Source organism: Salvia hispanica, chromosome 3, assembly GCF_029641045.1.
Source record: "Salvia hispanica isolate PSC_SH4W2 chromosome 3, Shi_PSC_v1, whole genome shotgun sequence".
In the NCBI taxonomy this organism is placed as follows: Eukaryota; Viridiplantae; Streptophyta; class Magnoliopsida; order Lamiales; family Lamiaceae; genus Salvia; species Salvia hispanica.
In genome coordinates, this window is record NC_142694.1 from 20249633 (window position 1) to 20277346 (window position 27714).

General features: G+C 35.1%; 4 protein-coding genes and 1 non-coding gene across 6 annotated transcripts; all 5 read left to right on the forward strand.

Moving 5' to 3' along the window:
- The first annotated feature begins 3604 nt into the window (after window positions 1-3604).
- TRNAD-GUC (transfer RNA aspartic acid (anticodon GUC)) lies at window positions 3605-3676 on the forward strand. The gene has a single exon. It is a non-coding gene; the product is annotated as a tRNA-Asp (tRNA).
- Window positions 3677-6317: 2641 nt separating this feature from the next.
- AAE14 (acyl-activating enzyme 14) lies at window positions 6318-9487 on the forward strand. The gene is made up of 10 exons (XM_048113913.2): window positions 6318-6603; window positions 6700-6772; window positions 6939-7086; window positions 7437-7535; window positions 7614-7711; window positions 7787-7980; window positions 8054-8181; window positions 8262-8641; window positions 8794-8999; window positions 9073-9487. Exons 1-10 carry the CDS (start codon window positions 6410-6412, stop codon window positions 9200-9202), a joined length of 1650 nt encoding a protein of 549 aa, XP_047969870.1. The 5' UTR covers window positions 6318-6409; the 3' UTR covers window positions 9203-9487.
- Window positions 9488-10279: 792 nt separating this feature from the next.
- LOC125213395 (WPP domain-associated protein-like) lies at window positions 10280-15274 on the forward strand. Of its 2 annotated transcripts, none has more exons than XM_089068078.1 (6): window positions 10280-11171; window positions 11354-13785; window positions 14095-14221; window positions 14415-14516; window positions 14722-14800; window positions 15032-15274. In XM_089068078.1, the coding sequence occupies exons 2-5, from the start codon at window positions 11369-11371 to the stop codon at window positions 14782-14784; spliced, it is 2709 nt and encodes a 902-aa protein (XP_088924204.1). In that variant the 5' UTR covers window positions 10280-11171; window positions 11354-11368; the 3' UTR covers window positions 14785-14800; window positions 15032-15274. The 2 variants fall into 2 exon arrangements, with proteins under 2 accessions (XP_088924204.1, XP_088924203.1); XM_089068077.1 differs by having other exon boundaries at window positions 10281-11171; window positions 11341-13785.
- A 518-nt stretch (window positions 15275-15792) lies between these two features.
- LOC125213273 (obg-like ATPase 1) lies at window positions 15793-20293 on the forward strand. The gene is made up of 12 exons (XM_048113724.2): window positions 15793-15975; window positions 16366-16533; window positions 16625-16748; window positions 17140-17231; window positions 17437-17535; window positions 17814-17927; window positions 18293-18357; window positions 18527-18643; window positions 18921-18996; window positions 19373-19465; window positions 19867-19917; window positions 20010-20293. The coding sequence occupies exons 1-12, from the start codon at window positions 15889-15891 to the stop codon at window positions 20106-20108; spliced, it is 1185 nt and encodes a 394-aa protein (XP_047969681.1). The 5' UTR covers window positions 15793-15888; the 3' UTR covers window positions 20109-20293.
- Window positions 20294-21652: 1359 nt separating this feature from the next.
- Window positions 21653-25997, forward strand: LOC125213272 (LRR receptor-like serine/threonine-protein kinase GHR1). The gene is made up of 3 exons (XM_048113723.2): window positions 21653-23451; window positions 23566-25107; window positions 25395-25997. The coding sequence occupies exons 1-3, from the start codon at window positions 22386-22388 to the stop codon at window positions 25979-25981; spliced, it is 3195 nt and encodes a 1064-aa protein (XP_047969680.1). The 5' UTR covers window positions 21653-22385; the 3' UTR covers window positions 25982-25997.
- Window positions 25998-27714: the final 1717 nt, after the last annotated feature.

The window sequence follows — 27714 nt, forward strand, 5'->3', positions numbered from 1 at the left end:
CTTATCTTACCCAACATGGTGCTGTGGTAGGCCTTTTACTTGCCATAATAAATAGTACTACTACATTGGAAGTTTGGAATAATAAATAAACATACTCCCTCCGTCTCATTTAAGATGACCCACTTTCTTTTTTAGTTTGTTCCAATCAAGATGACCCATTACTTAAAATGAAAATCCATTTATCTTTACTTTATTCCCTCCCTCTTACTTTACTCTCTCCACTTAATATACAAAATAAAGTTGCATAAAATCTCGTGCCGCGTGCCGCCCAAGAAATGGGTCATCTTCCTTGGGACGGAGGGAGTATAATATAGAGATTATTATTGTTAAATACCACACAAATAACTTTGTTCTAAGACCATCTCCAACAGTACTGTAAAACTTAAAATGCAGTAGAATAATACCTCCAACAGTACTGCAAAACCAATCCCATTATAGGTTTTTGAAGAAAAAATACCTATCTTTAGGTTTGCACTAAAAGTATACCATAAAACTTTTCCGATTTTGTTTTATTACATTCAAGTCCAAATCATTTTATATTTATCTAACATAAGAAAGAAAAGGGAAGAAAGAGGGGAAGGAAGAGAAGTAAAAATACACAGAAACAAAAACTTATCGGCACTGTTCCAGCGGCTAGAAGAAGAATATAGAAAAAAACCTAATTTTATTCTATTATTATTTGGTTGGTAATTAATTAGTGGGCTGGTCCATATTAGTATATACACATGTTATTGATTAGTTAAAAAGCTACACACGTTTTTTTTTCTAAATTAACAAATAGAAATATTATGCCTATTAATATTGATTAGTTATGCTTTATTAAATTTCTACATAATTTGATAGCTTTTAAATTTTAATATTAAGAATTGATTTATTTTAGTTTAAAAAATTGACAAAAAAATATTTAATTTTAAACTAATATTATGCCTAATGCATAATATCAAACTATATATGTTATCAAGTACTATAACAAACAACTGTTAAACATTAATAATTAAAATGATACCTAATGTATATACTCGTGGTATCTTTAAATAAAGTTTAATTTTGAATTTTAGTTAACCTATTTATACCTTTTGATAACTTTTGTAGTACTAGTATTTTTTTGATTTAATAAATAATAGATTTCATATATAGTTATATTAATTAATAAATCTTATCATATTATTTAATTTAATTTAAGTTATTGATAAGTGTCATAAGGTTAGTGTGTAATTAGATAAAAACATATAGGTATGATTGAAAAGTATAAAAAGTTAGTGGGTGAGGAATATTCTTTTGGGTTTGAGTTTAGTGTAAATGGTTGGAGCAAAATCAACATTTAGTGTGAGATTTACACTAAAATAGATTTGAGTTTAGTGGAATGGTTGGAGATAATTCTACTATACATGGATTTGGAAATTTGAATGATAATACATAATTTTTCATTTTTTTCTAACTCTTTCGCAAAATGTAATCCAAGCAAAACCGGAGTTGGGTTGGACGACTGAAATGTCAACATTGATAAAATGTCAAAACTGATTCATGTTTCATTTCCTATATATTATTATTACTACTTCCTCTCTTTTTCATTACATTTATAACAACAATAAAGGCTTTATCCTTTTCAACTCTCACTCTTTATTTGAGCATTTACTCTTCGTGAATTATTTGTTAATTGATTACCTAATTGTGCCAAAAATATTTAGACACATAATCTCTAGGTCAACTTCGATTTTGCCGATTTTGCTGAAATTGTTTGATGTGCAAAAGGAGTTAAAAGTTTGCGTATTACTCATCATTTTAATTTTCAAGTTCATAGGCATGCAATACTATAACTATATCAAAGTTTATATAAATGATGTCACGATTTGAATATATACGATAAGAAACGCTTACTCAAAAATTAGGTCGTCTTAACAATTTTAAAATCCTAAAATGTATTTTATTACAAAAATGGACGTTACTATATACTCCCTCCGTCCCCTATTAGGAGTCACTCTTTGACCGTACACGGATTTTAAGAAATATAAAGAAAAGTTGATTGAAAAAGTTAATGGAATGTGAGACCCATTTTTTTATATTGGTTTTATAATAAAATGTGAGTGAATTGAGTTAGTGGGATGTGAGACTACTTACTATTTATGGTAAAAATGAAGTGTGACTCTTAATTGGGACGAGCCGAAATGGAAAAGTGTGACTCTTAATGGGGACGGAGGGAGTATATAGCATCCACCATTTAAGTTAATTTACGTACCTACAAAAGTATCAGCCAAAAATACCAAAGACTTACACATGCCATAATAACAACTAAGTTATGGAGTAATATATTCTTCCAGTGTTTTTCCTTTTGGATTGTCCCACTGAAAATTATACATTTATAAAACTGAAAACAATATTATCTTTACTTTCTCTCTTTCTTATTTTATTTTTTCCCACTTAACTCATAAAATAATACTATCACATAAAATCTCAGCGTGGCATATATGTGTGGCAGTGTAGTTGGCGCATATATGTGTGGCAGTGTGGGGATATTTACTTTTTCCATTTTCGTGTTATAAATTTGGGGGCAATTCGTTTTCTTCTGTTTTAAGAGGATTGGTTTCATGTAATAGTTCATTGTATTTATGATTTATTTTTGTATTTATATTTGAATTAATATCTTAACTACGAATTACTATTTTAATAGCACCATTAGAATGACACAATACATTTGTGTTAGTAAAAGTATAAAAATGTATTAACATTTGTTTCAGATTCATTTGGTATTTATATTTTTATTTTATAAATTTGTAAAATAATTGGTGAGGAATTGAACTCTCTTTACCAATCACCATGAAAATTTGGCTCAAATAGACTAATTAGTCGTTGCCAACATCTGCTTGGACTTCGAGGCTCCAATTTGTTAGTAAAATTGTTTGTTGCACTCCGGATCGAACATAAAATCATGGATATGTCATTGAGGTCGCGTTATAGTGCAAACCCTTAAAATGCTAACTAAGACCGAATCCTATGCGTTGGATTTAGGAAACAGGTGGACCAGAATAAAAAAGAGTTTAATATGGGTTTCAAAACCTTAATTCGTCTCCCATTATAATCCCAACCATAACCCTAACCCTAAACTAACACATTCTTCTTTGAATGACTGATGCTGACAAAAGCCATCAACACAACACCCTTAGCTGCAACGGATATCAATGAGACCAACCTGGAATATCACGACTAACTAGTACTCCCTCCGTCCCCGATTAAGAGTCACATTTTGACCGGGCACGGGTTTTAAGAAATGTAAAGAAAATTTGGTTGAAAAAGTTAGTGGAATGTGGGATCCATTTTTTATATTGGTTTTATAATAAAATGTGAGTGGATTGAGTTAGTGGGATGTGAGACCTACTTACTATTTATGATAAAAATGAAGTGTGACTCTTAACTGGGGACGGACTGAAATGGAAAAGTGTGACTCCTAATCGGGGACGGAGGGAGTAGTACTCAATACTGTAATCATCATCGCAACCTTTGGCAATTCTGTTCAAATAAATGAGCATGAGCAATTGTTGCTCAAATAAATGGAAAAATACATCAATTTCAAATATTTCATTAAATAATATGATCACACTATCACCAAGTCGTTGTAGTATAGTGGTAAGTATTCCCGCCTGTCACGCGGGTGACCCGGGTTCGATCCCCGGCAACGGCGTTATCATATCTTTTTTACAACTTTGAGGTTATTTTACCTTTTTACTTTTACAAGATCAATCAAACGCTTTTTTGTTGAATATTTAAGTGATTACATTATTGTTGTTGTTATTAATATTATTATTATTTAGTTGATAATTTAATTAAAAATCTTACTTTAATTATTATGTCTATTATTTAATTAAATTCAATTAATGAATATAAACTCATAAACTTGAGATTTTTCTTCTTATTTCGAAACATATTAGTAATAATATATTAATAATTATGTTGGGGAGTGATCAATTGCTAACTCATCATTTAATTGCTAACTACAACTAATTTAAGGCCATATGATTTTAAAAAACGTGTGGTCTACAATTTGCCACGTGCAATTTTCGTTTTTATTAATTAAATCGAAAAAAATTTAAAAAAAAACGTCAAATTAGGGTTTTGGATGAAAATATCAATATAGTGTTTCGAAAATATCAACACAATGCTTTGAGAATATCAACACAAATTTAGGATTGACATTGTATATGCTTTATATTGACATATTATCTTAGCTGTATTGACATTAGCCTGTATACGAAAAATACGAAAATTCTAGATTTTTTTTTCAAATTTTGACGTCGGAACATATGCATGTAGTATATCGTTGGAATCCTTATAAAATTATCTTTAATTCGATATATGTTATATGAATTTAAAGTTTTGGGATTTCTTTTAGAAGTTAGTTATAACTAACTTGACATTAATACCCCTATTGATTTTTATTGGAATTAATCCTATAGCCTTATTGACGTTTTTTGTTGATCGTATTGACATTTTGTGGTTAATGATCTAGGCCTTTAATTTGAATATCTAATGGCTATTATTGAGTTGTAATTAGCAATTAAGCATTGAGTTAGCAATATAACACTCCCCTAATTATGTTTCTATAAATCATACTAATTCCTATGAATCATATTTTCAAATACATGGTTTATTAGTATACTCTATTTACATGCAGAATGTGTTGATATCATGCATGCTCAATTAAATAGTACATTATTATGGATGTAAAAAAGAAAATTAATCAACAATTAAAATAAAACGTTGTGGCATGATATAGACGGCCTGAAAACCAGTGACGATGCGTGATAATTCTAAGTCAAAAGCTCAAATTGTTGCCTCTGAAAATAAAATAATTATATTCAAATTGTTTAACAATTAGGAGTAGTATTATTTTGCTTTTGAATTACGTACATAACATGGAATAGGCATTAGGCACTCATCCGACGTCTAATCTATACATATATAAAGTTCCACTTTTTTGGAGTGACACGTGGCACATTTTGGGCGGGAAGAGTGTAAATATTTTTATATTGCTTTTGCAGATTATACTGAGTTAACATCTTGAGCAGAGTGTAAATTAGTAGGTCTCTACAGCTATGGTCTAAAAACTTTTTAGTAAGTACAAATATTTAATTGAAGCTTTCAAAAGAAGTTTGAAATACAGTAGTAGGAGTATAAAAGCAAGTTGAGTTTTGCGAGAATGACAGAGTTCTCGACCAAAACTTTCGTTGCTTACAATTATCCTCCTAGAATTAGAATAAATTTAAACCCAATCTGTTGTGGAGAAGATAATAGGCAAAGTAAATTTAGTTTCTTACACTAATTTTTGCAGGAATCGACTTGGAGTTAAAAAAAAATTCAAGCTTTCAAGCTTCACTCTAATGGAGTGGAGTATTATATTTTCTTTATTCTTTTTTTTAATCTACTTATCTTAGACCTTATTTTCATTATTTGAAAATCTTATATTCCGTGCATAGCACGGGTGATAATACTAGTTTCTACTAAAATATCACTCTATGAGATGTTGTATTATATGACAATTAATGGATAGACCATTAGATTATGTATAGACTACAAATACTTTCCCTATATTCTACCAATTTATCAACTATCACACTAGCCGTCCCTGAGCATCCACCCATTATTTGGAACAATCGACATTTACTCAATAACAATGTTTTCGAAAATTAGTTTTATTCTACCATCTCAAATTAATTAAATGAAGAATAAAAAAAAATCGATAATAAAAAGGGTGGGTTTATAAAGTTTTGATATGTCATGATAATCAATTAATCATTAATCACCAACTAAAATCCGTTGTCAATAGTATAACTGATAACTGAAAATTTTCAATTTCGGATCTTATAACTTACATTGAAATAATTGATCTAAAATAAATCCATGCTTTATAAAAGTACTGCTTAACAACATATATTGTGCATTCATTTGTTATGAAAGTCGCAACAATGGAGCTTTTCTAAGTACATGAATTCGATTCTATTTTATTCATTTTATATTTGCTCAAATAAAAGATCGCAATTTCGAAGTATAATTTATTTCAATACAATTAAAAACTTTCTTCCATCTAAAATTCATAACCTAATAAACTTGAGGTAAGAGTTTTTATGCACAAATTATTCAAATGAAAAATAATTTTAAAATTTTATTGCGATTATGTTTCATTACGAAGTAAGTGAAAAGGGATACATTAATTACTGAATTGATATTTTTGTGGTTGTTCATTAATTCAACTGGTGTCCCTTTCCAGTTTGATTAAATAGTCGCATTATCTAAAGGGTTGAAGAGGGCATGTATAATCCTTTATAGTTTTAATTGAAAAAACAAGAAAAAATGTAATCGTAAAAGGATAAATAGCATCACCTCTCTGCCTCTCCCTCCATATCCTTTTCTATCGAATATGCACTCCGAGGCCCACATCTGCCACTGCTTGACTCGCCTCGCCACCATCCGCCGCGACTCCGCCCTCACCATCTATGACGCCCGCCGCAAAACCGGAATGCAGTTCGTCCAAGGAGTCACGGCCCTGGCCCGCGGCCTTCTCCACCTCGGCATCAAGCCCGGCCACGTCATCTCCCTCTCTGCTCTCAACAGGTTTTTCATTTAAATAAACGCTGTTAAATGAACTTTTACATTAATGCAAACTAGACTCATTTTTTAGATTAAATCAACTTTGGTTGGCACTGGCAGTGATTTATACTTGGAATGGTTGCTTGCTATTACATACGTCGGAGGAATCGCTGCTCCGCTTAACTATCGATGGGTATTTTTGTGATCAATTGTTCAATTAAATGAAAAATGTTACTAGGATATTAATTCAGTCGTTATCCTTTTAATTAAAATTCACATTCAACTTGGCCATTGGCCTAGTTGCCTACTTAGTAGTATAGTTGGGCGTCGGACCTTATTGGAGGTGTTGGAATTAACAGAGCATGGAGGAGGCAAAATCCGCCATGGAGGTGGCACAGCCGGTCATGTTAGTGACGGATTCCAGCTCCGGCTTCTGGCATTCCAAGTTCAATATCGACTCCGTTCCATCTCTCCGCTGGCATGTCCAAATGGATGCCCCTCTCAACGGTATACTCTTCTGTTGTCATGCTTACTTGTGATTAAAAGTCATGACTAATCATAATATCTTTTGTTCAATTGCATTTTTCCTTAAAAGCTCATATCTTGGATTGCCTCTATTATAAGTTAGAGTGAACTACCTCAAGCGTCCCTAACTTTTTAGGTTGTGACACCACAGACCCCTAAAACAAAAAAAAAAAAAAAAAAAATTGCGCCAGAGGACCCTAACGTTAAATATAATCACGAATCTTTCGCCTTGTGATTAACTTAATCCCAGACAAATCTTATTGTGCCGAATTCCATATTGTATTTCACTATTAGCTTATCTAACAAACTGAACATATTGTTTGTTTCGTCAGTTTTCAGCAACGAGTTGCTAGCAGAGCCTGCTCGAGTTAATCTGGAGCTCGACTATCTTTGGGCTCCTGAAAATGTTGCAATCATATGCTTTACCTCAGGTATATATGTTCCCTTCTTTAGGAGTATATATACAAAGATTTCTCCATCTTTTTTAACTAAACTCCATAATTTTGTAGGCACTACTGGAAGGCCAAAGGGAGCCACTTTGAGCCATTCTGCTTTAGTAATTCAATCCCTTGCAAAAATTGCTATTGTTGGCTATGATGAGGATGATGTATGCATTTTTCCTATACTCCATTTATGCACTCTCTACTCATAAAATCTTATATCCACAAATCTTATCAATCAGGTGTATTTGCACACTGCGCCTTTGTGCCACATAGGCGGGATCTCGTCGGCCCTGGCTGTGTTGATGGCCGGTGGCTGCCACGTCATAGCGCCGAAATTCGAGACTGAATCGGCTTTTGAAGCTATTAGAGACCACAATGTCACTTCTCTGATCACTGTTCCAACTATGATGGCTGATTTCATCTCTTTCCATTTGTATGTGGTTTTTTGTCATAGCTCATTTTGTGGTTAACGAGATTTTGTTGACATGTATGAAAATCTCGTGTAGGATGAATCGAAGATACGGAAGCATTGAGTCGGTGTCGAAGATCTTGAACGGAGGTGGTGGTTTATCGGCCAAGCTTGTTGAGCAAGCGGCTAAGGTCTTTCCAAGAGCAAAGATTTTGTCTGCTTACGGTGCGTTTGCATCATCTTCTCTGCTTTATTCTCTGTTCTCGTGATGGTACTAGAATTTCAATGCTTTGATTTCTATGTAGGAATGACAGAGGCGTGTTCGTCTCTAACATTCATGACTCTTTACGATCCGACAAAAGAGGGCGGCCGTTTGCCATCGGACGACATTGAGACGTCCAACTTAGGTAGTAGAGGAGGTGTTTGTGTGGGTAAACCTGCCCCACATGTTGAACTAAAACTATGTGTTGAAGAGTCTTGTGATGGTGGGAGAATATTGATGAGGGGTCCTCATACAATGCTTTATTACTGGGGCCTACCTCCTTCGTTGGGTTCGAACCCGGCCAATGAAGGCTGGTTGGATACAGGAGATATCGGCCGTATAGACGAGCAAGGTAATCTTTGGCTTGTCGGGCGTGCAAAGGATAAGATTAAGAGCGGTGGAGAGAACATTTACCCTGAGGAGGTAAGGATGGTGTCGATCTTTAACTATTTTTGACTATTGAATATTTACCCATTTGCTAGGATAGATAACTCTTCTATATTGCAGTTATCTGACCTAAAATGTGTGTTATTATCTGGCCTAAAATGACCTAACGAGGTTTGTTTGGTTACTAGGTGGAGGGTGTCCTATTGCAACATCCGGGCATCTATAGTGTCGTTGTCATTGGTGTTCCCGATTCGAGGCTGACAGAGATGGTGATCGGATGTGTTAGGGTGAAGGAAGGGTGGCAGTGGACTGATTCCGACGTTGATCGCAGCCAAAACCGGTGCTTGTCAGCCAAAATTCTTAGACAATTCTGCAAGGATAAATATTTGACGGGGTATGCATGTCTCACTTTTATATATATAACTTATTTGAGTTATTTTGTTGTTTAAATCTTTTGAGTTGAGCAGGTTTAAGATACCAAGAAGATTTGTGTTGTGGGAGAAGAATTTTCCTTTGACGACAACTGGGAAATTAAGGAGGGATCAAGTCAGAGCACAACTTATGTCTCATGCCCAGATTTTGTCCAGTAAAATTTAGTGCATAACGAGATAGAAACGAAATAAATTAGAGTTAGGAAAGGAGAAATGCCAAGAAAAAGGCAGTTTTTTTAATATACGTGTTTCACATAAGTATTTTTAATATACAAGAGTCAATACTTAAATAAAATGAATAATAATTAGATACACATCGTATTATTCAATCAGACAGAATAGTCACAAAATTTAAATTTCCACTCACTCGGAATGTAATGCCCCAAATTACGATTGTATTAGAAGTCCCATAAGTTTTGTAATAAAGTTTCCTACAAGTTTTTGTTATAAACTCATTTATATTCTATATATATACTTATCACAGATACTACTTAATCAGAGTTCACAATGAATCTAATTTTTTATATAAATATATAAAATATTTGGCATTGGATGTGCTTTGGACGTTGGATTGGCAATTATAGAAACTAAGATATCTCAAAAAAATAAAATAAAAAAGAATTAAAGAGACTATGAATCCAACCTGTAAAGCGCCACTCCACTTAAGCAGGGAATAATTAGGTAAACAAATAATCATTCTACTAAATTAAATAACAAAACCTCTAATTAACGCCTAAACATCATTAAAATATAATGAAAGTTATTTGACAGTAAACTCAAATTTTGTTTTTCATACCAAATAGCTGTAAATTGCCTCAACTATCCTCAATTCCAAAAAAACTATATATAAAAATTAGGTGAAAACAATATTACTTGGATTAAGTTGTGAAACACAACAAAATAAGATGTTGATGGTTTGTCTGGACTAAAATATTTAGAGCTTATCTGTTGCTTTCGATTAAGTTTTTTTATCTTCTTTGTCCGACTATATATATGTAACACAGCTGGTAATTGCTTTTGTAGAGTTTAATTAATTTGTGGCGTTTTGTAAGCACACACTATTTAGCTAAACTTCCTAAATTCAAATTCCATTACATATAGTATAGGTCAAATTTTTAATTTTAAACTCGTTATAATATTCATTTTTCAAAAAGACTCCTTTTGATATAGTAACTAGATAATTTTGAATACTATGTGACCTCATTCTGTACGATATTTTATTTGTATTTGCCATTATATATGGCAGTACTTATAATTAAATTATAATCATAGTTTATTAGTAATAAAAGAAGGTTATGAGAATAATATTTCACAAGAGTCCTTATTTTCTTACCACAAATTTTGTTGTTTTGCAGTATCCACACTGCTTTTACCTAGACGGTTGCTTAATGGTTAATGCCAAATATCACAAAAGTAAAATTATTTTCTTTGCTTATATATTCAATACTTTCTTAATTCCAATTCCTATTTTTTAGAGGCATGCCACAATTTTAAGATTATTACAAATGCATGATTAAGTTGCTATATGCATGCCATTATATGTGACTGTGGACCATATGAAATTTATTTTCATAATTTGTGTATTCATTAGAACTTAATTGTCAATTCCCTCTTTATGAACTATATAAACGCGAAAGAGCTAGTACATAATTTATTATAATAGCTATAGATACCAACTTAGGTGCCACAATCTAAAATAAGACTTTTCATATGGGTTGAATATTGAATATAGTAGTAGTACTATAATTTTGAAGATCTCTAGTGCTTCCATATTCAAAATTTCTAATATCAACAAAATTATATACGCGGAAACTTTACCTACCGAATTTACCCCCAGCATGAAAACCCATATACAAAATTAAATGATGGCAACTTCCGTAAATTACGTATTAATTAGGGATCTTGTTACTGGCAATCACTCCCGCTCTTTGCTGCTCATATTTTCCCCCAAAATTTCAACTCTTCATCTGCCACTCACCAAAACCCTAGTAACTGCAATTTCGCATTTCCGGCGAGAAATATGAAAACACACTAGTATTTGAAGCTGTAAAGCTGGTACTACTACTATTGTAGGATACTTTGGGGGCGGAATTGTCGAAGCAGAGAGAGAAACGTGTTCATCCACACTTTTACTTGTAAGTCTGTATACTTTTCCTCTACTTCTGTTTTCCGGTATTTTGAACTGATTTTATGCGTACCGTGGAGGAATTTTAGCTTTGTTGGGTTTGTGATTGGATTTTTGGATTTTTGTTTGAGCTGAAATGCTGAATATGTTATGATTATGAGATTTGTGTTTGATTTTAGGGTGAATGTTCAGGTGCTTATTTGTGTTATGGAGGGTGGAGAGGTGATGGTGAATGGTGGGACTTCAAATGGGTATGGATGTGGCGTTCCATGTGGAAATGGGTTGGGGAAATTATGCAGTGAGAATGGGTTGGAGCGAGTGTATAGTGAAAATGGGTCGAGAGGAACCAGTGTTTTGGAAGACGGGAATGGGAATTTAGCTGATGTGGTGTTGGAGGATTGGGAGAATTATTGGGAAGACATTAGTGATCGGTTAATGATTTCGAGGTTGGTAAGTGATTCTGTTATCAAGGGAATGGTGACTGCTGTGGAGCAAGATTGTGCTGAACGAATTGCGACCAATGAACTGGAAATGACTAGTTTGAAGGAGCGATTGCAGTCTTATGAGGTGGATCTTGGTAAATATGAGGATGTAAGGTTGCCAATGGGTCATAAAGAATATGATATTGGGAAATCCTCTTGTTCAGCTTGTGTCTGCCTGAACCGTGAAAGTGTGAGGGAGGAATTGAATAGTTTAAGGAATTTGGCGAGAGAGCAGTTCAAGAAGGCTGAAAAAGATATTGAGTGTGCTACAAGATCTAATTTGGCCAAGAAGACCAGTTCGGGTACTGAGTTGGTTGGCTTGGGTGGAATATTGGATGAGAAGCATTCGGGTAGCTGGGTTGATGTCAATAAGACGCTGCAATGCCTAAATACAACGTTTGATACTGTATGCAAAAAGGTGGATGATCTATTGTTCTGCTCCGATATCTCATTTTGTGAATCTCAGCAGGGTGATAAGTTATTAGCAAAAGTTCAGAATGTAGCTACACAAACAATGTTTACGAGTTCTTCAAAGGAGTTTGAGGAGAACATGTTGAAACAAGAATTTCAACTTTGTGAAATAAAAAACATGGATTGGCTTGAAAAGTTCAATGATTTAGCTTCTTTAGGGACTAAGTTGGAAGCAATTCAGAAGTCACTCTCCGTGCCTGAAGCAGAGTTAGTTTCTCATGGATCTAATGATTTGGACAATTTGCACCCTAAAGCTTTCGGCAACCACGTGACTCGGCCAACCTCACTTTATGGAGAAAATGGGACAGTGGATGAACCAAATGTCCATGTTGCAGAGAGCTATGATTTTCAGCTGTTTAAACACATGTCTAAAGAAGAATTGGTGACTTATTTTACTAACAGTATTACTAAAATTAAGAGAGATCATGAGTCAGATCTACACCAGATGACTGATAGTTATTTCAGTTTGAAACGGGAATACCTCAAAATGAAGGGGTCTTTCGTGGCAAACATGAAATATGAAGAATTTGATGCACTAAGGAAAAAGATTGCTCAAGTTAGTTCAAAATTGGAGAGCTTCCTCTCAGAAAATGAACAATTTCCTGCATTGACCAAAAGTCTTCAGAGTAGGGAAAATATGAAGCATAGACTAGAGAGTCTTCTATCTGAAAATCGTCACTTGAGAGGTTGTCTCATTGACAAGGGAAATGAGGTGAAGAGTCTAAAAGAGCAGGTTTCTAGTGTGGCTTCAGAAATCTTGCAGCATTCTTTGGCTGAGCAAAACCTTCTAAGGCTTGTGGAAAGCCTCCGGTCTGCTTTGAAAGAATCATGTATAAAAGCTTCACTCAGTGAAGAAATATATAAATCTGTTCTCAGGGAGCAGATTGCACAGACCAGGTGCAGGTCTGAATATTTGGACATGGAGTTGTTGATAACTCGTGATATCATTCTCAGGGAAGCTGCTATTCCTGTTGAAACTGCAAGCAAACATGGAATTGAAGATTCAGATATTGAAACATTGTTAATGCAAGGGTTTAATGCATTGCTATTCACAGAGATTATCAGGGATTTAAGGCAACAACTGGACAACTTGAATCAGAAAGTTCTTATCAATGAAGAAAAAGTAGCTTGTTTGGAGAGAAAATCTCTTGAAAAGGAAAATGAGTTATTGCTGGAGGTTGAGGAGAAGGAGAAATTAAAGCAGGAGATACAAGATTTGAGACTTGCAAAGGAAGATAAAGAGAAGTTAGCAATGGATTTGTCATTGGCATTGTCAAAAGAGAGGGAGCAGTTTGAGCTTGCTTTAACAGACCTTATTACTGTTAGAGAAGATGCTAGTCGGCAACAGATGTTGGTTACTGAGAGCAATAGAAACTTGGAATCATTACGGCTCAAACATCTAGAAGCGTTAGATCAGATTGAAGTATGTAAATCAGAAATAAGTAAGCTTGATCAAAAGCTTTCTCAAACAGAAGCAGTGTTAACCAAAGCTGAAATAGAGAGAACCGCAACATTTACACATATCCAAGAATTGCATGATAAGTTATCATTAAGTGAAGCTAGGGAGCTTACAATAAAAAAGGAAATGGAATGGGCTGCCAACAGATTCTCAAAACTCTCTTCTGAATTTGAATGGAGAGTATCAGGGGCAATAAAAAGCACTAATTCAAGGTACTTCATGCAACCTTATGTTTCAGTATGATTTCAATCTCTCTTGAGTTTCAGTGTACTTGAGAGTATGCTCTTTTTGTACATCTTTTTCTTGTTCTAATTTCCCTTTAGATCTCAGGGAGATGGTTTTGTGGTATATTGCTTGTATAATTTTTCATTATTTACTAGATATCAATATGCTGTTTTTGGCATGTCATAAGTTTTTTGATTTTATTCAGTATTTTGGATATGAATTTCTCGTGTGAAGCAAGGTCACTGTTTTATTCCTTTTATTGCATAATGATTTGCGCTCTAATATGCAAATGCCAGGCTGGAAGATGCCAATTCTCACTTGAAAGCTATTACTGAGATGGCTAATGAACTTAGAAGATCTGAGCTGCTGTACAAACAGAAACTAGAAAGGGGAAATACTGATCTCAAAATGGCTGAGTCTGAGGTAACTACGTACAATAATGTTTTACTTTGGGATGCCAAAATCACATATTATGGTTATGCTAATTTTTGCTTTATGCTAAGATGTCCAGCATTCTGCTGTACCATTATTGGAATCTGTCCCGTGCTTATTGAATTTGGGAAATCCCTTTAGGCTTCTGATTATCTGACTTATTAAATACACTTCTCTGTTTCAGGTTGATCTCTTGGGAGATGAGGTGGATACTTTGTTGAGATTGCTTGAAAAAATCTATATTGCGCTTGATCATTATTCTCCAGTTTTAAAACATTACCCTGGGGTAGGTTAAAAAAATCATTTTGCTTTTGCCATATATAACTCTCTCTCATTTGTTCATGTGCATCTTGTATAACTTCTCGAAAAGATCATTGGAAAAAATTACTGGCTATGAAGGATTCCTCACCTAGTTGCCTTGTGTCATATAAATGACTACTGCTTCCTATCTCAAATCTACTTCCAGTATAATTCGTTATGGCTTAGTGCAGGTCATTGAGATTCTCGAGCTGGTCAAGAGAGAATTAAGTGGAGAATCTACTAGAATGTCATGATATGCTCCATGGCAAGGTAAGAAGGGCATTTAACCTAAAGGCAATTTCTATAGTGATTTAAACAAAAAAACATGCTCATTGCACTGTTAATAGCATTCACATTACCAGAATCAAGTATATGGTTCTGTTTGTTTGATCCCACTTTCAATTTGACAACTTGATTAAAGAAGGCTGCATATTCCAAATTTTTAGTTTATACTATTGGATGCTGATTTTAACGTGAGTTATTTTTTCCGAACGAGTGCAGATCTCTTCCTGTAGAGACAGATGATCCGAGCTCCTACAGTGTACAGCAACCGGGTAGTTGAACCAGAAGTTTACTAGGTAGATAAGGCAAGAGCCTTTTTTGGCAGCGCATGAGGCCAAACAATTTTCTAGCTTGCCTCTAGTCTTAGTCATTTCTCAACAACTTAATGTAAATGATATGTTAAATGTAAATCATATGTTCGTTTAGTTCAATTAATTTAAGCAAGACTCACTTATTCGTTCATTCATTCCTTTTCCATGAATTTGGTGCTCGTGCATATTTACCTTATTTCACCCAATTATTGTAAACGCAAGTTCAACTGTCAATGCTTAATTGAGACCGATCCAATTTATAGCTTTTGTCAAGTTATTGCATCATTACTTTTTGCTTTTTAATCTTTCTCATTTCCAAACAATACACTCCATATTATAATAAACCAAATCCGTTGATTCTCTAGAATCCTTTATTTATATAATACGTAAATATGATTAAATATCAAAGAATACACACCTCAATTCTCATATTTGATATTTCAGTGTTTAAATCTTTTACATTTAAGCTTTTGTTTATTTAACTACAACAACATTTGTTTAAGATTTTTACTGTCAGAATTATTTTAGGGTAATCGACTATGGGTTTATAACAACAAAATTTGTTTGGTTTTTTTTTGATAAAATAATTGGGCCTTTTTATGGGCTGAATTGGGTTGCACTGATCCAAAATACGTATTTTTTTTTTTGGCAATTTCTGAATTGAAAAACCCTAGAGCACTTCTCCACTGAAATCTCTACTGTCATTCATCTCATTTTGATCCAGCAATTTCTCGAACAGGAGTTAAGGTTTAGAAATTGCCGGAAATGCCTCCGAAAGCAGCTAAATCGAAGGAAGCCCCAGCTGAGAGGCCTATTCTTGGACGTTTTTCTTCTCACTTGAAGATTGGAATTGTAAGCGTCCCTCTTTTTAAACCGGTTTGAACTATTGGTTGATTTTTAAATGATGAAGCTGCTCATCTTATCAAATTAGAGTGATAGCGGATAATCTAGGAATATTCATGCAGTTGATTCTAATTGAATAGTTTGGTTACGGAAATGTTTTTTAAGGATGAATTTTGTGCTCACTTAATTCGGTATGGTGAGGTTCGAATTAATGGGAAAAAGCTTAAATTGTATGATTGGTGAATCGGTGCTGCATAGTTCTAAAACATCTTAGTTTTTGAGATAATCCTGATATTCAGTAATGAAGAATTAAATCGTTCAACTCTATTCATTTCTAGTGTAGCAACGTTTGGAGAGTTTAATGCATTTTGTAATTTATTAACTGGAACATATTTTCAGGTTGGGTTGCCAAATGTAGGGAAATCGACCCTATTCAATACCCTGACTAAGCTGTCTATACCGGCTGAAAACTTTCCTTTCTGTACCATTGAGCCCAATGAGGCTCGAGTGAATATTCCTGATGAGAGATTTGACTGGCTATGTCAACTCTTCAAGCCGAAGAGCGAGGTTCTTTATACATAATGGTTCTCTAGCAGTGTTGGGTAGGATTCTGTATCTTCTTGTTTCATTAATGGTAGTTTTAATCTTTGTGATGTAGGTATCAGCTTTCCTAGAAATTCATGATATCGCTGGACTTGTTCGTGGTGCTCATGAAGGACAAGGGCTTGGGAACAATTTCTTATCGCATATCCGTGCCGTTGATGGAATTTTTCATGTATTACGTAAGCTGATATCTTTGGATCTTTCATTTGTCAAATAGCTTTTGAATGTGATGCAAGACTGATAGTATTGATTTTCCACAGTTTGAGAAGCATGCGCTGTTTCTTTATCTGTGAATTTTACATGCCATATGATACCTTATTACTTATAGATTTTCCCTTTACATGCATGGGGGTGATTTTGAATATTAGGAGTATATTTTTAATTTTTATTTATTTCATGATTTCCTATATGTGGAGCTTGATCATGGCATTTAGCTAGTTTTAAGCCTCTGCATGGTACATGGCATTTATAGCATCTTACTTATATCGTGAAAAAGGACGCTGTTTTTGCATGAAGTTTTTTTTGTCATTTTATTTGAATGTAATTTCTTAATGGAGTTTCACCTTTTAGGGGCATTCGAGGATCCTGATATTATCCATGTTGATGACTTGGTGGATCCTGTGAGGGATCTTGAGACAATATCTGCAGAACTACGTCTGAAGGTAGGTTTGGTTCCACTACTACTATCACGGTTTATTTATTTTGGTTCTAGATACCTAAACTGTTATCCACTCTCTTACCAGTTAGTGAAATATGTTGAAGCTTAAGCTTGTAGATGTTAAGAGACTTAAGACTATGCAAGAACTTTTCATTCAATGTTTAACGGGTTTTACTGGTTTGAACAATAATGTTTTTATGTTATGGTAGGATATTGAGTTCATGGAGAGGCGAATTGAAGATCTTGAGAAGAGCATGAAGAGGAGCAATGACAAGCAACTAAAAATTGAGCACGAGTTGTGCCTGCGGGTTTGTACTAATTTGACAAATAAAAGCGAATAGTAATACAATAATGATGATTTGCCCACTAAAAATGAAATAAAACTATTCTTGATGCCCAACTAAGACTGTCAGCATTTAAGAGCAAATAAATACTGAACTGATGTGATTATTCCTCATGCAAAGCTAACCATTATAGTGATTGAGCAATGATAATTATTATTGTATGACACTATGACTATAGTTGAAATTTAGTATCACCATCAGTAAGGGTGTAGTACTAAATCTTGAATTTTTGGGTTCACTAGATCAAGGCAACTTTGGATGAGGGAAAAGATGTCCGCCTGGTGGAATGGAAAGCTGTTGAAGTTGAGATACTGAATACTTTTCAGTTGCTCACTGCAAAGCCTGTTGTTTACTTGGTGAGTAAATGAATCCAATATGAAGGTGTTTATTGCTTTGACTTTATATAATAATCTCTCAGCTTGACTACATTATTAATTTCAGTTTATTGAGCCTCAGACTTACTTTGGTAGCTAAGCTTCTGCTTTTCAGTGGAAACCTTATTGCATTTTAGTGAATGAAGACTGAAGAAAGATGCTTCTTTGATTTATTAGTTTTAAATTGTCTTCATGAGAAGTAACATCTATTTAAGTTAATGAAATCTGTTTAATACCTAATGAAATATAAGAACAAGATGAACTGGAACAGAGGTCTGTGGAGATGTCTCTTTTCCGTTAGAGTAAGCTCCAGCATTGTTCATTCTTACAATTGTTACTTCGTACAGGTGAACATGAGTGAGAAAGACTATCAAAGAAAAAAGAACAAGTTTCTCCCAAAGATCCATGCTTGGTACGTTTCATCCGTTTACAATTCCCTAATTCTTTGATGTCCTCGAAACTTCACATAAACTCATTGGTATATGTATACCTTTTTTTTCCTGCTCACCCACACATGATCATCTCCAGTTACGCCCTGCTTTTTACATCGTGCCTTTGATGAGTTTCATTTGATCATGTAGGGTGCAAGAGCATGGTGGTGAAATCATGATCCCTTTCAGCTGTGCTCTTGAGAGGAATCTTGCTGATATATCCCCAGATGAAGCTGCTAAATATTGTGAGGAAAACAAGGTCCAAAGGTAGGTGCAATAATGATTTATCTCAAATATATGCTGTAAATATTTTTGAAAATTCAACTCCATTGATATTCAGATCCCTGTAACCAAATGTAGTTTCTTATGTAATAAAAGAATTCCTTCTGTGATGGGCATTTCCTTAACTGCTAGAATATTTAATACATTCTTTATTTAAGAAGTTATGCTTAAGTTTGAATAATCCGTAATTAACTTCTAGACTAGATACTGTAGTGTTGTTTTAGTAATTTAATTGGTTCGTATTGAATTTCGTATGTTACAGTGCTCTTCCAAAGATCATTAAGACTGGATTCGCAGCCATTAATCTTATATACTTTTTCACTGCAGGACCAGACGAGGTACTTTACAACCCACTTTTTTTTTCACTCCCATAATTGTAACTGTACATTTTTCTGAATGATTTATAGCAACTAGAAAATAACATTGTTCTTGTATACCCTGTTGTTTATTAGCTTTATTTAGTTTATGTCGTGACTTTGGAGTGAATAATCAAAGCCTAGGCTTCTCTCAGATTTTGGGGTGATGTAAAAAAAACTCTATTTATCTTATCCATATTTCAAATTATATACTCCAATAGAAGTTGAAGTTTGTGCAGTTTAGCCGTATTTGCCTCTGTAATGCACTTAGGCAGCTCTTCAGATATTGCATTTCATTCATCATTCTTCAGCTTCTGACAATATTTATTGGCTATGCGTCCAACTTGCTCTCTTACAGGTGAAGTGTTGGCAAATTCGTCGACAAACTAAAGCGCCGCAAGCTGCAGGAGCAATTCATACTGATTTTGAAAGAGGCTTCATATGCGCTGAGGTACTTTTCCCCAATCATGAGGAGCTGTTGTTTGTTTCTTTTATTTCAGTGATGATTATGTTCTATGTTTAGGTTGATACACAGTTTTGTTGACTTTCTTATTATTTTCTGGCGTTTTTTAAATAATTTATTTTCCTATTATAAAAAATGCTCTTTGTACCGTCTTCAATGGGCAAACTCTTGATGGATTCTGGAACTGATTATCTAAGGGCACTACTTCTGATTTTTCTAAACACGTGTCATATTCTTCACTACATCTTCTCAATTGGCTTTAATTTTTTGTTTGACTCGATTGTTTGCAATCATCAATTAGTTGTTAAATATTTAAGGAGCTTTTGTGAAATAAATCATTTTCTCGACTTAGGAACCTCTTTGCTCATCCTTCCTGTCTTGTATCTTAGGTTATGAAATTTGAAGATCTAAAGGAACTTGGAAGTGAATCAGCAGTGAAGGTAGAGTATTTAATTCAGTGGCCGATGTCAATGGCCACTCCTTTTATTACCATTTCCCTATTATCGGACACTTGATGATATCTCCTGCACAGGCCTCTGGGAAGTACCGGCAGGAAGGGAAGACATACATTGTCCAGGACGGGGACATTATTTTCTTCAAGTTCAACGTCTCTGGCGGTGGGAAGAAGTGAGATTTTTCTATTGCATCACCGTCCCATTTTTCATTACCAGGTTGAGAAATCGGATACTGTTATTGTAACTTATATCTGGCTCATGAGTATAGTACAAATTTCTTGATCTTGATTAGAAATACTGTGTTGTACTAGTTTTGCTTCTTGATCCCAAATTGATATAATCATCTCTATATTTTCTTAAATCGCTCTGTATGTTTTGGGTATGCTTAGTGTGACATTTTCCCCTTGCAGTAAAAGTGAAAGTTTTGGTATATGTTGGAATAATTGGGCTGTGAAAATGGAATGATGCCAAATTTGCATCCCTAGGAATAAAATTGGACCACGCCATCTCATGTGCACATGGTGATTAAATTGTTATATCTTTGTACATTGATTATGGTTGTACCCTAAGCTTATATTGTGGGACCATTGGCCGTTCATTGTGATGATTGAGCCCACATCTTCATATCTTCTCATTAAAACTCTCACCAACTTCACCTCTTGTATGGTTGTATGTTTAGTACTGCTTTGTGTGTGTGTTTTCTTAGTCTTTATTAAATTAATTAATGTGTCCCACATTAATTTTTGTGTTTTCAAAGATGGAATGAAGGACATTCAAGGCAAATCAAGAATAAATGAACTTGCAAAGATTGAGTAACATGATTATAGCTTAAGATATTTTTCATTTTGTTATTACCTGCATGGTGAGTTCATTGTTGCAAAACCGAGTTCTGTATAAATAAATTATTATAATTAGTAGTACTATTATAATTAGCTCAAATCGACATGTTTTAATGTCGATCTAAAATAAAAAAAACAAATGTTCATTTATTTATGAGCTCAATATGATGGCACGATGTATAATTAAATACTGATGTTGCTATGCTATTGTCGCTCTACACGAACTAACTATGAACACTTCGCACCAAAGAAATATGAGAAACCAAATGTCATCATAATTGCCAATTAAATCCCAAATATTTGTTTTTATTAATTTCTAATCTGTTCCATAACTTTTCAAATTGAAATATTGACTCTTTAATTTTCGCAATTGTCCCATACCTGTCAAAGAAAATATGATGTGACAACATAGCATCATTTATTTTTAGATAAAATGACATCACCCTATTTAAATGTAAATTAAAAAGATATTAATTTATTCCTAACAATGTGGTTTTCAGCTACGTCAATTTTGATTCTGGGACAATTGCCGAAAATTGCAAAATTATGATTTTATATTCCAGTTTCTAAAGTTATGAATCATATATTCCAGTTTCCATGGTTATGAACAACCCAGAATGATATATATTTAATTTATATGCCAATCATCCCTATTTTAAAAACTAAATTGTGAGGAAAAAACATTATTTATCTCAATGCACCTTAATATTTATGTATGCTTAAAAAGTATTATAATTATGGAATGCTTATGAAGCTATAAACTAAAAATTCATAAGAAATCAAAATTAAAAAGGAAGGGAGTATAAAATCCGATAAGATGATACAGCTCGAATACTAAATGTGGTGTGGGGGTCTCACGATTCCCCATAGATGGGGGAATCAGCAGACTAGCTAGGGTGATTACTGCTGTCTTCATCAAAATTAAAGTTTCGATTTTTAAGTGATTTATAATTCCATGACATGATTTTCACTTCTTTTTTGGCGGGTAAATATACATTCCTTTTTTCCCTCCACAAAATTTCAGACATAAAAAACAAAGATTCATGACAAGATTCCCCTCTGTCAATGTACTTGCCTAGCTGCAGCCTGCATGATCTTTTCTTGTGTTTCTGTATCACCTTAACATGTTTAAATGCTCCCTTTCCATGTTTGGTAATAAAGCTAATCACTCAACAATCAGTAATTCTAAACAATGGTACCAACGCCATAATTAAGGATTTCATTTTCTTTCAAGTTGAGAGAGAGAAAGGGTTGTGAGGTTTTTGTGGTGCTATTAGAATCTTTCTTTCCCCTCATAATCATGCTTTTGATCCAAGGGCTTTTATGGGTCCATTGCTTTCATTGTCTTTAATTTGCAGTGTAGGTTTGAAGGCCATTTTGTGGCAAAAGTAGGAAATTTGCTCTACTTACTACTCCACTTGCACTAGTATCCTTTTTGAAGCTTTTATGAAGTAGAAAGTTCAAATCTTTGCTAAATCTCTGAATATATATAGTGTTGGGTGTGTTTTCTTGACATTGCTGCACTTTTATTGCTCTTGAATTCTGTTTAAGAAGTTGCATTTTTCATTGAATTTTGCTGTACTTGTTGCTATGTGGTGACATTATTGATTTAGGATGAGTATAGTTAGGCTGGCTTTAGTTTGCTTTAGTTTCACTGCGGTATTAGGGCAGCTCCCGTCTCGGGACTCTCTAGCGTTGCTCGAATTCAAGAAAGGAATCAGTCGTGATCCGACAGGTTACGTGCTTGGTTCTTGGACCAATGAGTCCAATAAGAATGTGAAGGGGTGTCCATCTTGGAATGGGGTAATCTGTGGTAGTAGTGGTGATGTCACAAGCATTGTTCTTGACAATCTTGGCTTGTCTGGAGATGTGGAGTTGAGTGTGTTAGCAAATCTCACAAAGCTTGAAAAGCTTTCAATTTCAAACAATTCAATCTCTGGGAAGTTGCCTGAGAATATCAGCAGTTTCAAGAAACTCTTGCATTTAGATGTTTCTAGCAATCTGTTTTACTCCTCATTGCCATTAGAGATAGGAAAACTACCCCGGCTACAGAACCTCTCGCTCGCTGGAAACAATTTCTCTGGCTCGATTCCTGATACGATTGCTGGACTCACCTCTCTCCGATCGTTGGACTTGAGCAACAACTCCCTATCCGGGCCACTACCGTTGTCTCTAGCAAGGCTGGAGGGCTTAGTTTATCTCAATCTTTCATTGAACGCCTTCGTGAAAGGCATACCAAAAGGGTTTGAGATGATGAGTGAACTTGATGTGATCGATTTCCATGCAAATATGCTTGATGGTGAACTTTCTCCAGAGCTTTTGCTACTCACCACGGCTAGTTATGTTGATTTTAGTGGCAATTTGCTTGTGAGTTCAGCTAAAGATCAGGAGAAGTTTCTACGAGGCGTCTCTCCATCCATGAAGCACCTGAACCTCAGCCACAACCGGTTCACTGGATCAAACGTTGGTGGTGGCGTCCCTGAGGCTTTTGGAAGCTTGAAGGTCTTGGATTTGAGCTACAATCAGCTCTCCGGGGAGCTGCCGGGCTTCAGCTTCGTGTATGATCTTCAAGTGCTTAAACTTGGTAGTAATATGTTTACTGGTTCGTTCCCTAACGGGCTTTTAAAAGGCGACTCGTTGGTGCTGACAGAGTTGGACCTGAGCTGCAACAACCTCTCAGGTATTCACATCAAAACCTATCTTTCATTTCATTTATTCAGATCTTCATCAATGAAGCCTACTTAAATGAGTGTTTCTTGTGATGATGTTGATGTATGTGCATTTTAATTCACAGGATCACTTAGTGTTATTACATCAACTACGTTGCAAATCCTTAATGTTTCCTCGAATGTGCTTTCTGGGGAACTTCCACTCTCGACTGGAAGCTGTGCTGTTGTTGATCTCTCGAATAACCTTTTGGAGGGAGACTTGAATAGGATGCTGAAATGGGGAAACGTGGAAGTCGTTGATCTAAGCCAAAACCGACTGGGAGGGACCATACCGGAGGTGACTGCTCAATTCTTGCGTCTGCATCACCTGAATCTGTCACACAATTCTTTAAACGGCTCTCTTCCAGAAGCTATCACGTCGTTTCATAAACTCGTGATACTTGATCTCAGCTTCAATCAGTTGGATGGACCTCTTTTAACCACTCTTTTAACATCACCAACTCTTGCAGAACTTCACCTGCATAGTAATAAGCTTTCTGGTGGTATTGATCTTTTGCCTTCCTCTGGCGGATCGAGTCTTCAAGTTCTTGACCTCTCGAGTAACCACCTCGATGGTCACTTCCCCGAGGGTTTTGGATTGTTTTCTGGACTCAAAGTGCTCAATCTCGGACGAAACAATCTCAGTGGCTCACTGCCTGCTTCAATTTGTAACCTCACTGGCCTAAACTCATTGGATCTTTCTGAAAATCATTTAACTGGTCCACTTCCTAGTAATCTATCTAGTAATCTCCAAAGCCTCAACGTCTCGTACAATGATCTCTCTGGCGTCGTCCCAGAAAATCTGAGGAGGTTCCCTCAATCTTCGTTTTACCCGGGGAATTCTCAACTGCTGTTCCCTAATCCACCTGGTTCCAGTAATGCTACTACTTCAGGAAATGGAAGCAGGAACCATTTGAGTATGGCTATCAAGATTACAATCATATCTGCTTGTGTTGTTTCTCTGATCATCCTGATCCTTCTCGCTGTTTTCATTCTTCACAAACGCACATCAAGAAGGCGTTCGCCACATGTGAGGAACAAAGACTCTAGTGGTTTGTACTCTCCGAGCTTTTCTGGCTTTGGTGGAACGGACCGTACTAGTGGCTTGGTTGTCTCAGCAGAGGATGTCATAACACCGCAAAAGGGATCAGTTTCCGACAAAGTTAGCCCAGACGAGAAAACAGCAGCAGCTACCAGCTTCTCCCCCTCGAAGAACAGCAACTTATCTTGGTCACCCGAATCTGGTGATTCATTCTCTGCAGAAAACATTCCAAGATTGGATGTAAAGTCTCCTGAGAGATTGGGTGGTGAGCTGACCTTTCTAGACGACACAGTTTCATTCACGTCCGAGGAGCTGTCAAGGGCCCCGGCTGAAGTCCTGGGGAGGAGCAGCCACGGGACTTCCTACAAGGCGAGTCTTGATAACGGGCTTTTGCTGACTGTGAAATGGCTGAGAGAAGGAGTTGCAAAGCAGAGAAAAGAATTTGCTAGAGAAACTAAGAAATTTGCCAATATCAGACATCCAAATGTGGTTGGTTTGAGAGGCTACTACTGGGGTCCAACGCAGCACGAGAAGCTCATCCTCTCCGACTACATATCTCCTGGCAATCTTGCAAGCTTCCTATACGGTACTGCCAATCGATAAACCCCTAATTGCTTACCGTTTTTACAAATTGTTGTGCTGATCAATACTCATTGCTGAAGTACCTCAAATAAGCATACCATGTAACATTCAATCAAGTGTTCATGTCTCATTGTGAAACAAATCAAGATTGCTTTGTGTTAATACTTGCTCTTGCACTGTTTTGAGTTGTTAGGAATGACCTGTTTTTGGTTGCTAGAAATGCTACATTTTCTGTCTTTGAATGAAAAAGTGGCATACATTTGTCTTCCTAACTAGTTTTCTGATTGGCAGATCGGCCGGGGAGAAAAGGCGCCCCGTTGAGCTGGACTCAGAGGCTGAAAATAGCTGTTGATGTTGCACGCGGCCTCAACTACCTCCATTTTGACCGCGCCATCCCACATGGGAACCTCAAGGCCAGCAACATCCTCCTAGACGGGCCTGATCTAAATGCGCGCGTTGCTGACTACTGCCTGCACCGTCTGATGACTCAGTCAGGCACCCTGGAGCAGATTCTTGATGCCGGTGTGCTAGGGTACAGAGCACCGGAGCTGGCAGCATCAAAGAAGCCCGTCCCCACGTTCAAGTCGGATGTGTATGCCTTTGGGGTGATCTTGCTGGAGCTGCTCACTGGTAAAAGTGCGGGCGATGTGGTCTCGGGCGAGGATGGAGGGGTCGACTTGACGGACTGGGTTCGGCTGAGGGTGGGCCAAGGCCGGGGAGCAGAGTGCATCGAGGCTGCGTTGGGACCGGAGACGAGTGGCAACCCTGCAGTGGAGAAAGGGGTGAAGGAGGTTGTTAGTATAGCATTGAGGTGTATAAAGTCTGTTTCTGAGAGGCCAGGCATCAAGACTGTGTATGAGGATCTTTCATCAATCTAGTTCTGGTTTTTAATTCTTTGTAATTCTTCATGCTTGGATCAACTTACTTCCTTAGTTGTGATATTTGTTGACAATAATTTTTTGGGGAAATGTGATAGGAAATCTTTGTGAGAAATGCAGCATGTCAAATATACAAGCAAATTAAGAAAGTGAGACACTGACAATCTGGAGTACTATCTTTCTTCTTCTTCTTCTAATTTGGTAAAATTAGAGTTTCAAAATATAGTGCAAACCTCAACATCATATCTGTAAAACTTCTACTGATCATAATGACTTTAGCATAAAAGAATAATGCCCCATGCACCCATAAAAGAAAGGATATTCCTTCAAGATAGACACATCTAGCCATATTTTATACTATTGATAAATGATAACACAGAGAAATATTACATACCAAATTATGATATCAAAAAATGGGGGAATGATCAATTGCTAACTCATCATTTAATTGTTAACAATAACTAATTTAAGGCCATCGGATTTTAGAAAACGTGTGGTCTACAATTTGCCACGTGTAATTTTCGTTTTTATTAATAAAAAAAAACTCAAAATTAGGGTTTTGGATGAAAATGTCAATATAGTGTTTCAAAAATATCAACACAATGCTTTGAGAATGTCAATACAATGCTTTAAGAATGTTAACCCATTGCTTATATTGACATTCAACATGTATTATATTGACATATTTTATATAGTATGTCGACATTTTTGCTTGTACGAAAAATTAAAAAATTTTGAATTTTTTTTCAAATTTTAACGTCGGAACATATGCATGTAGGATATCGTTGGAATCCTTATGAAATTATCTTTAATTTGATATATGTTATATGAATTTAAAGTTTTGGGATTTATTTTAAAAGTTAGTTATAACTAAACATGTAGTTAATTGACATTAATACCCCTATTGATATTTTTTGGAATTAATCATGTAGCCTTATTGACGTTTTTCGTTGATCGTATTGACATTTAGGGATTAATGATCTAAGCCCTTAATTTGATTATCATTTGGCTATTATTTAGTTGTAGTTAGTAATTAAGTTATGAGTTAACAATATAACACTCCGCTCAAGAAATGCTACATATAAATTCATAAACAAAGTGATGCATTTTATAAAATAAAATTTCAGAATTGTATAAATACGAAAGATCATATAGGACAATGTCAACTCCATTGATATAAGACTATCCACGTCTGTGCTCTTCTCCAATTTGCACTAGCAACTGCTGTCAGCCGATTCAACACTTACTATAATAATTTCAGTAGAAACTGATATATTTATTGCTTTAAGAGAGATCTCAATCTTTCCTAAATTTATTCATAATAAACAAAATAATTGGTAGAAAATAAATGCACGAGAAGATAGAATGAAAATAATTGAAAGAAGAAAAAGAAAAACGTTTCATTTCAACCGGATGAAGGGAGTACTTGTTAAAGAGTAAAAAAGATAAAATTGATGTTGGTGTGTGCTAGCCAAATCCCTAAGACAAAAAAAAATAAAAATAATGCATAAATAAATTCAAATGTGATTACGTGCTATATCGATGAAATATTCTTACTAATAAAATAAATTAGGTACCATAAATATAAGAATTGTCTATAGAATATTTCCATAATTTAATTATTTAGGTACCATAAATGCAAGAATCCAACCGTCTCTAGACTATTTTAGTAATTTATTTTAAAAATTAAATTAAGTTTACGATAAATACAAAAAAGAATAGAAAATGATATA

Excerpts from the sequence above, each read along its gene's own strand:
- AAE14 (XM_048113913.2), top strand. The coding sequence starts at position 6,410 with ATGCACTCCGAGGCCCACATCTGCCACTGCTTGACTCGCCTCGCCACC. Across the intron at positions 7,536-7,613 it reads AATCATATGCTTTACCTCAG|GCACTACTGGAAGGCCAAAG; the intron begins GTATATATGTTC and ends ATAATTTTGTAG. Across the intron at positions 8,182-8,261 it reads AAAGATTTTGTCTGCTTACG|GAATGACAGAGGCGTGTTCG; the intron begins GTGCGTTTGCAT and ends ATTTCTATGTAG.
- LOC125213395 (XM_089068078.1), top strand. The coding sequence starts at position 11,369 with ATGGAGGGTGGAGAGGTGATGGTGAATGGTGGGACTTCAAATGGGTAT. Across the intron at positions 13,786-14,094 it reads ATAAAAAGCACTAATTCAAG|GCTGGAAGATGCCAATTCTC; the intron begins GTACTTCATGCA and ends TGCAAATGCCAG. Across the intron at positions 14,222-14,414 it reads TCAAAATGGCTGAGTCTGAG|GTTGATCTCTTGGGAGATGA; the intron begins GTAACTACGTAC and ends TCTCTGTTTCAG.
- LOC125213273 (XM_048113724.2), top strand. The coding sequence starts at position 15,889 with ATGCCTCCGAAAGCAGCTAAATCGAAGGAAGCCCCAGCTGAGAGGCCT. Across the intron at positions 18,997-19,372 it reads TCACTGCAGGACCAGACGAG|GTGAAGTGTTGGCAAATTCG; the intron begins GTACTTTACAAC and ends GCTCTCTTACAG. Across the intron at positions 19,918-20,009 it reads GAAGTGAATCAGCAGTGAAG|GCCTCTGGGAAGTACCGGCA; the intron begins GTAGAGTATTTA and ends TCTCCTGCACAG.
- LOC125213272 (XM_048113723.2), top strand. The coding sequence starts at position 22,386 with ATGAGTATAGTTAGGCTGGCTTTAGTTTGCTTTAGTTTCACTGCGGTA. Across the intron at positions 23,452-23,565 it reads GAGCTGCAACAACCTCTCAG|GATCACTTAGTGTTATTACA; the intron begins GTATTCACATCA and ends TTTAATTCACAG. Across the intron at positions 25,108-25,394 it reads TCTTGCAAGCTTCCTATACG|ATCGGCCGGGGAGAAAAGGC; the intron begins GTACTGCCAATC and ends TCTGATTGGCAG.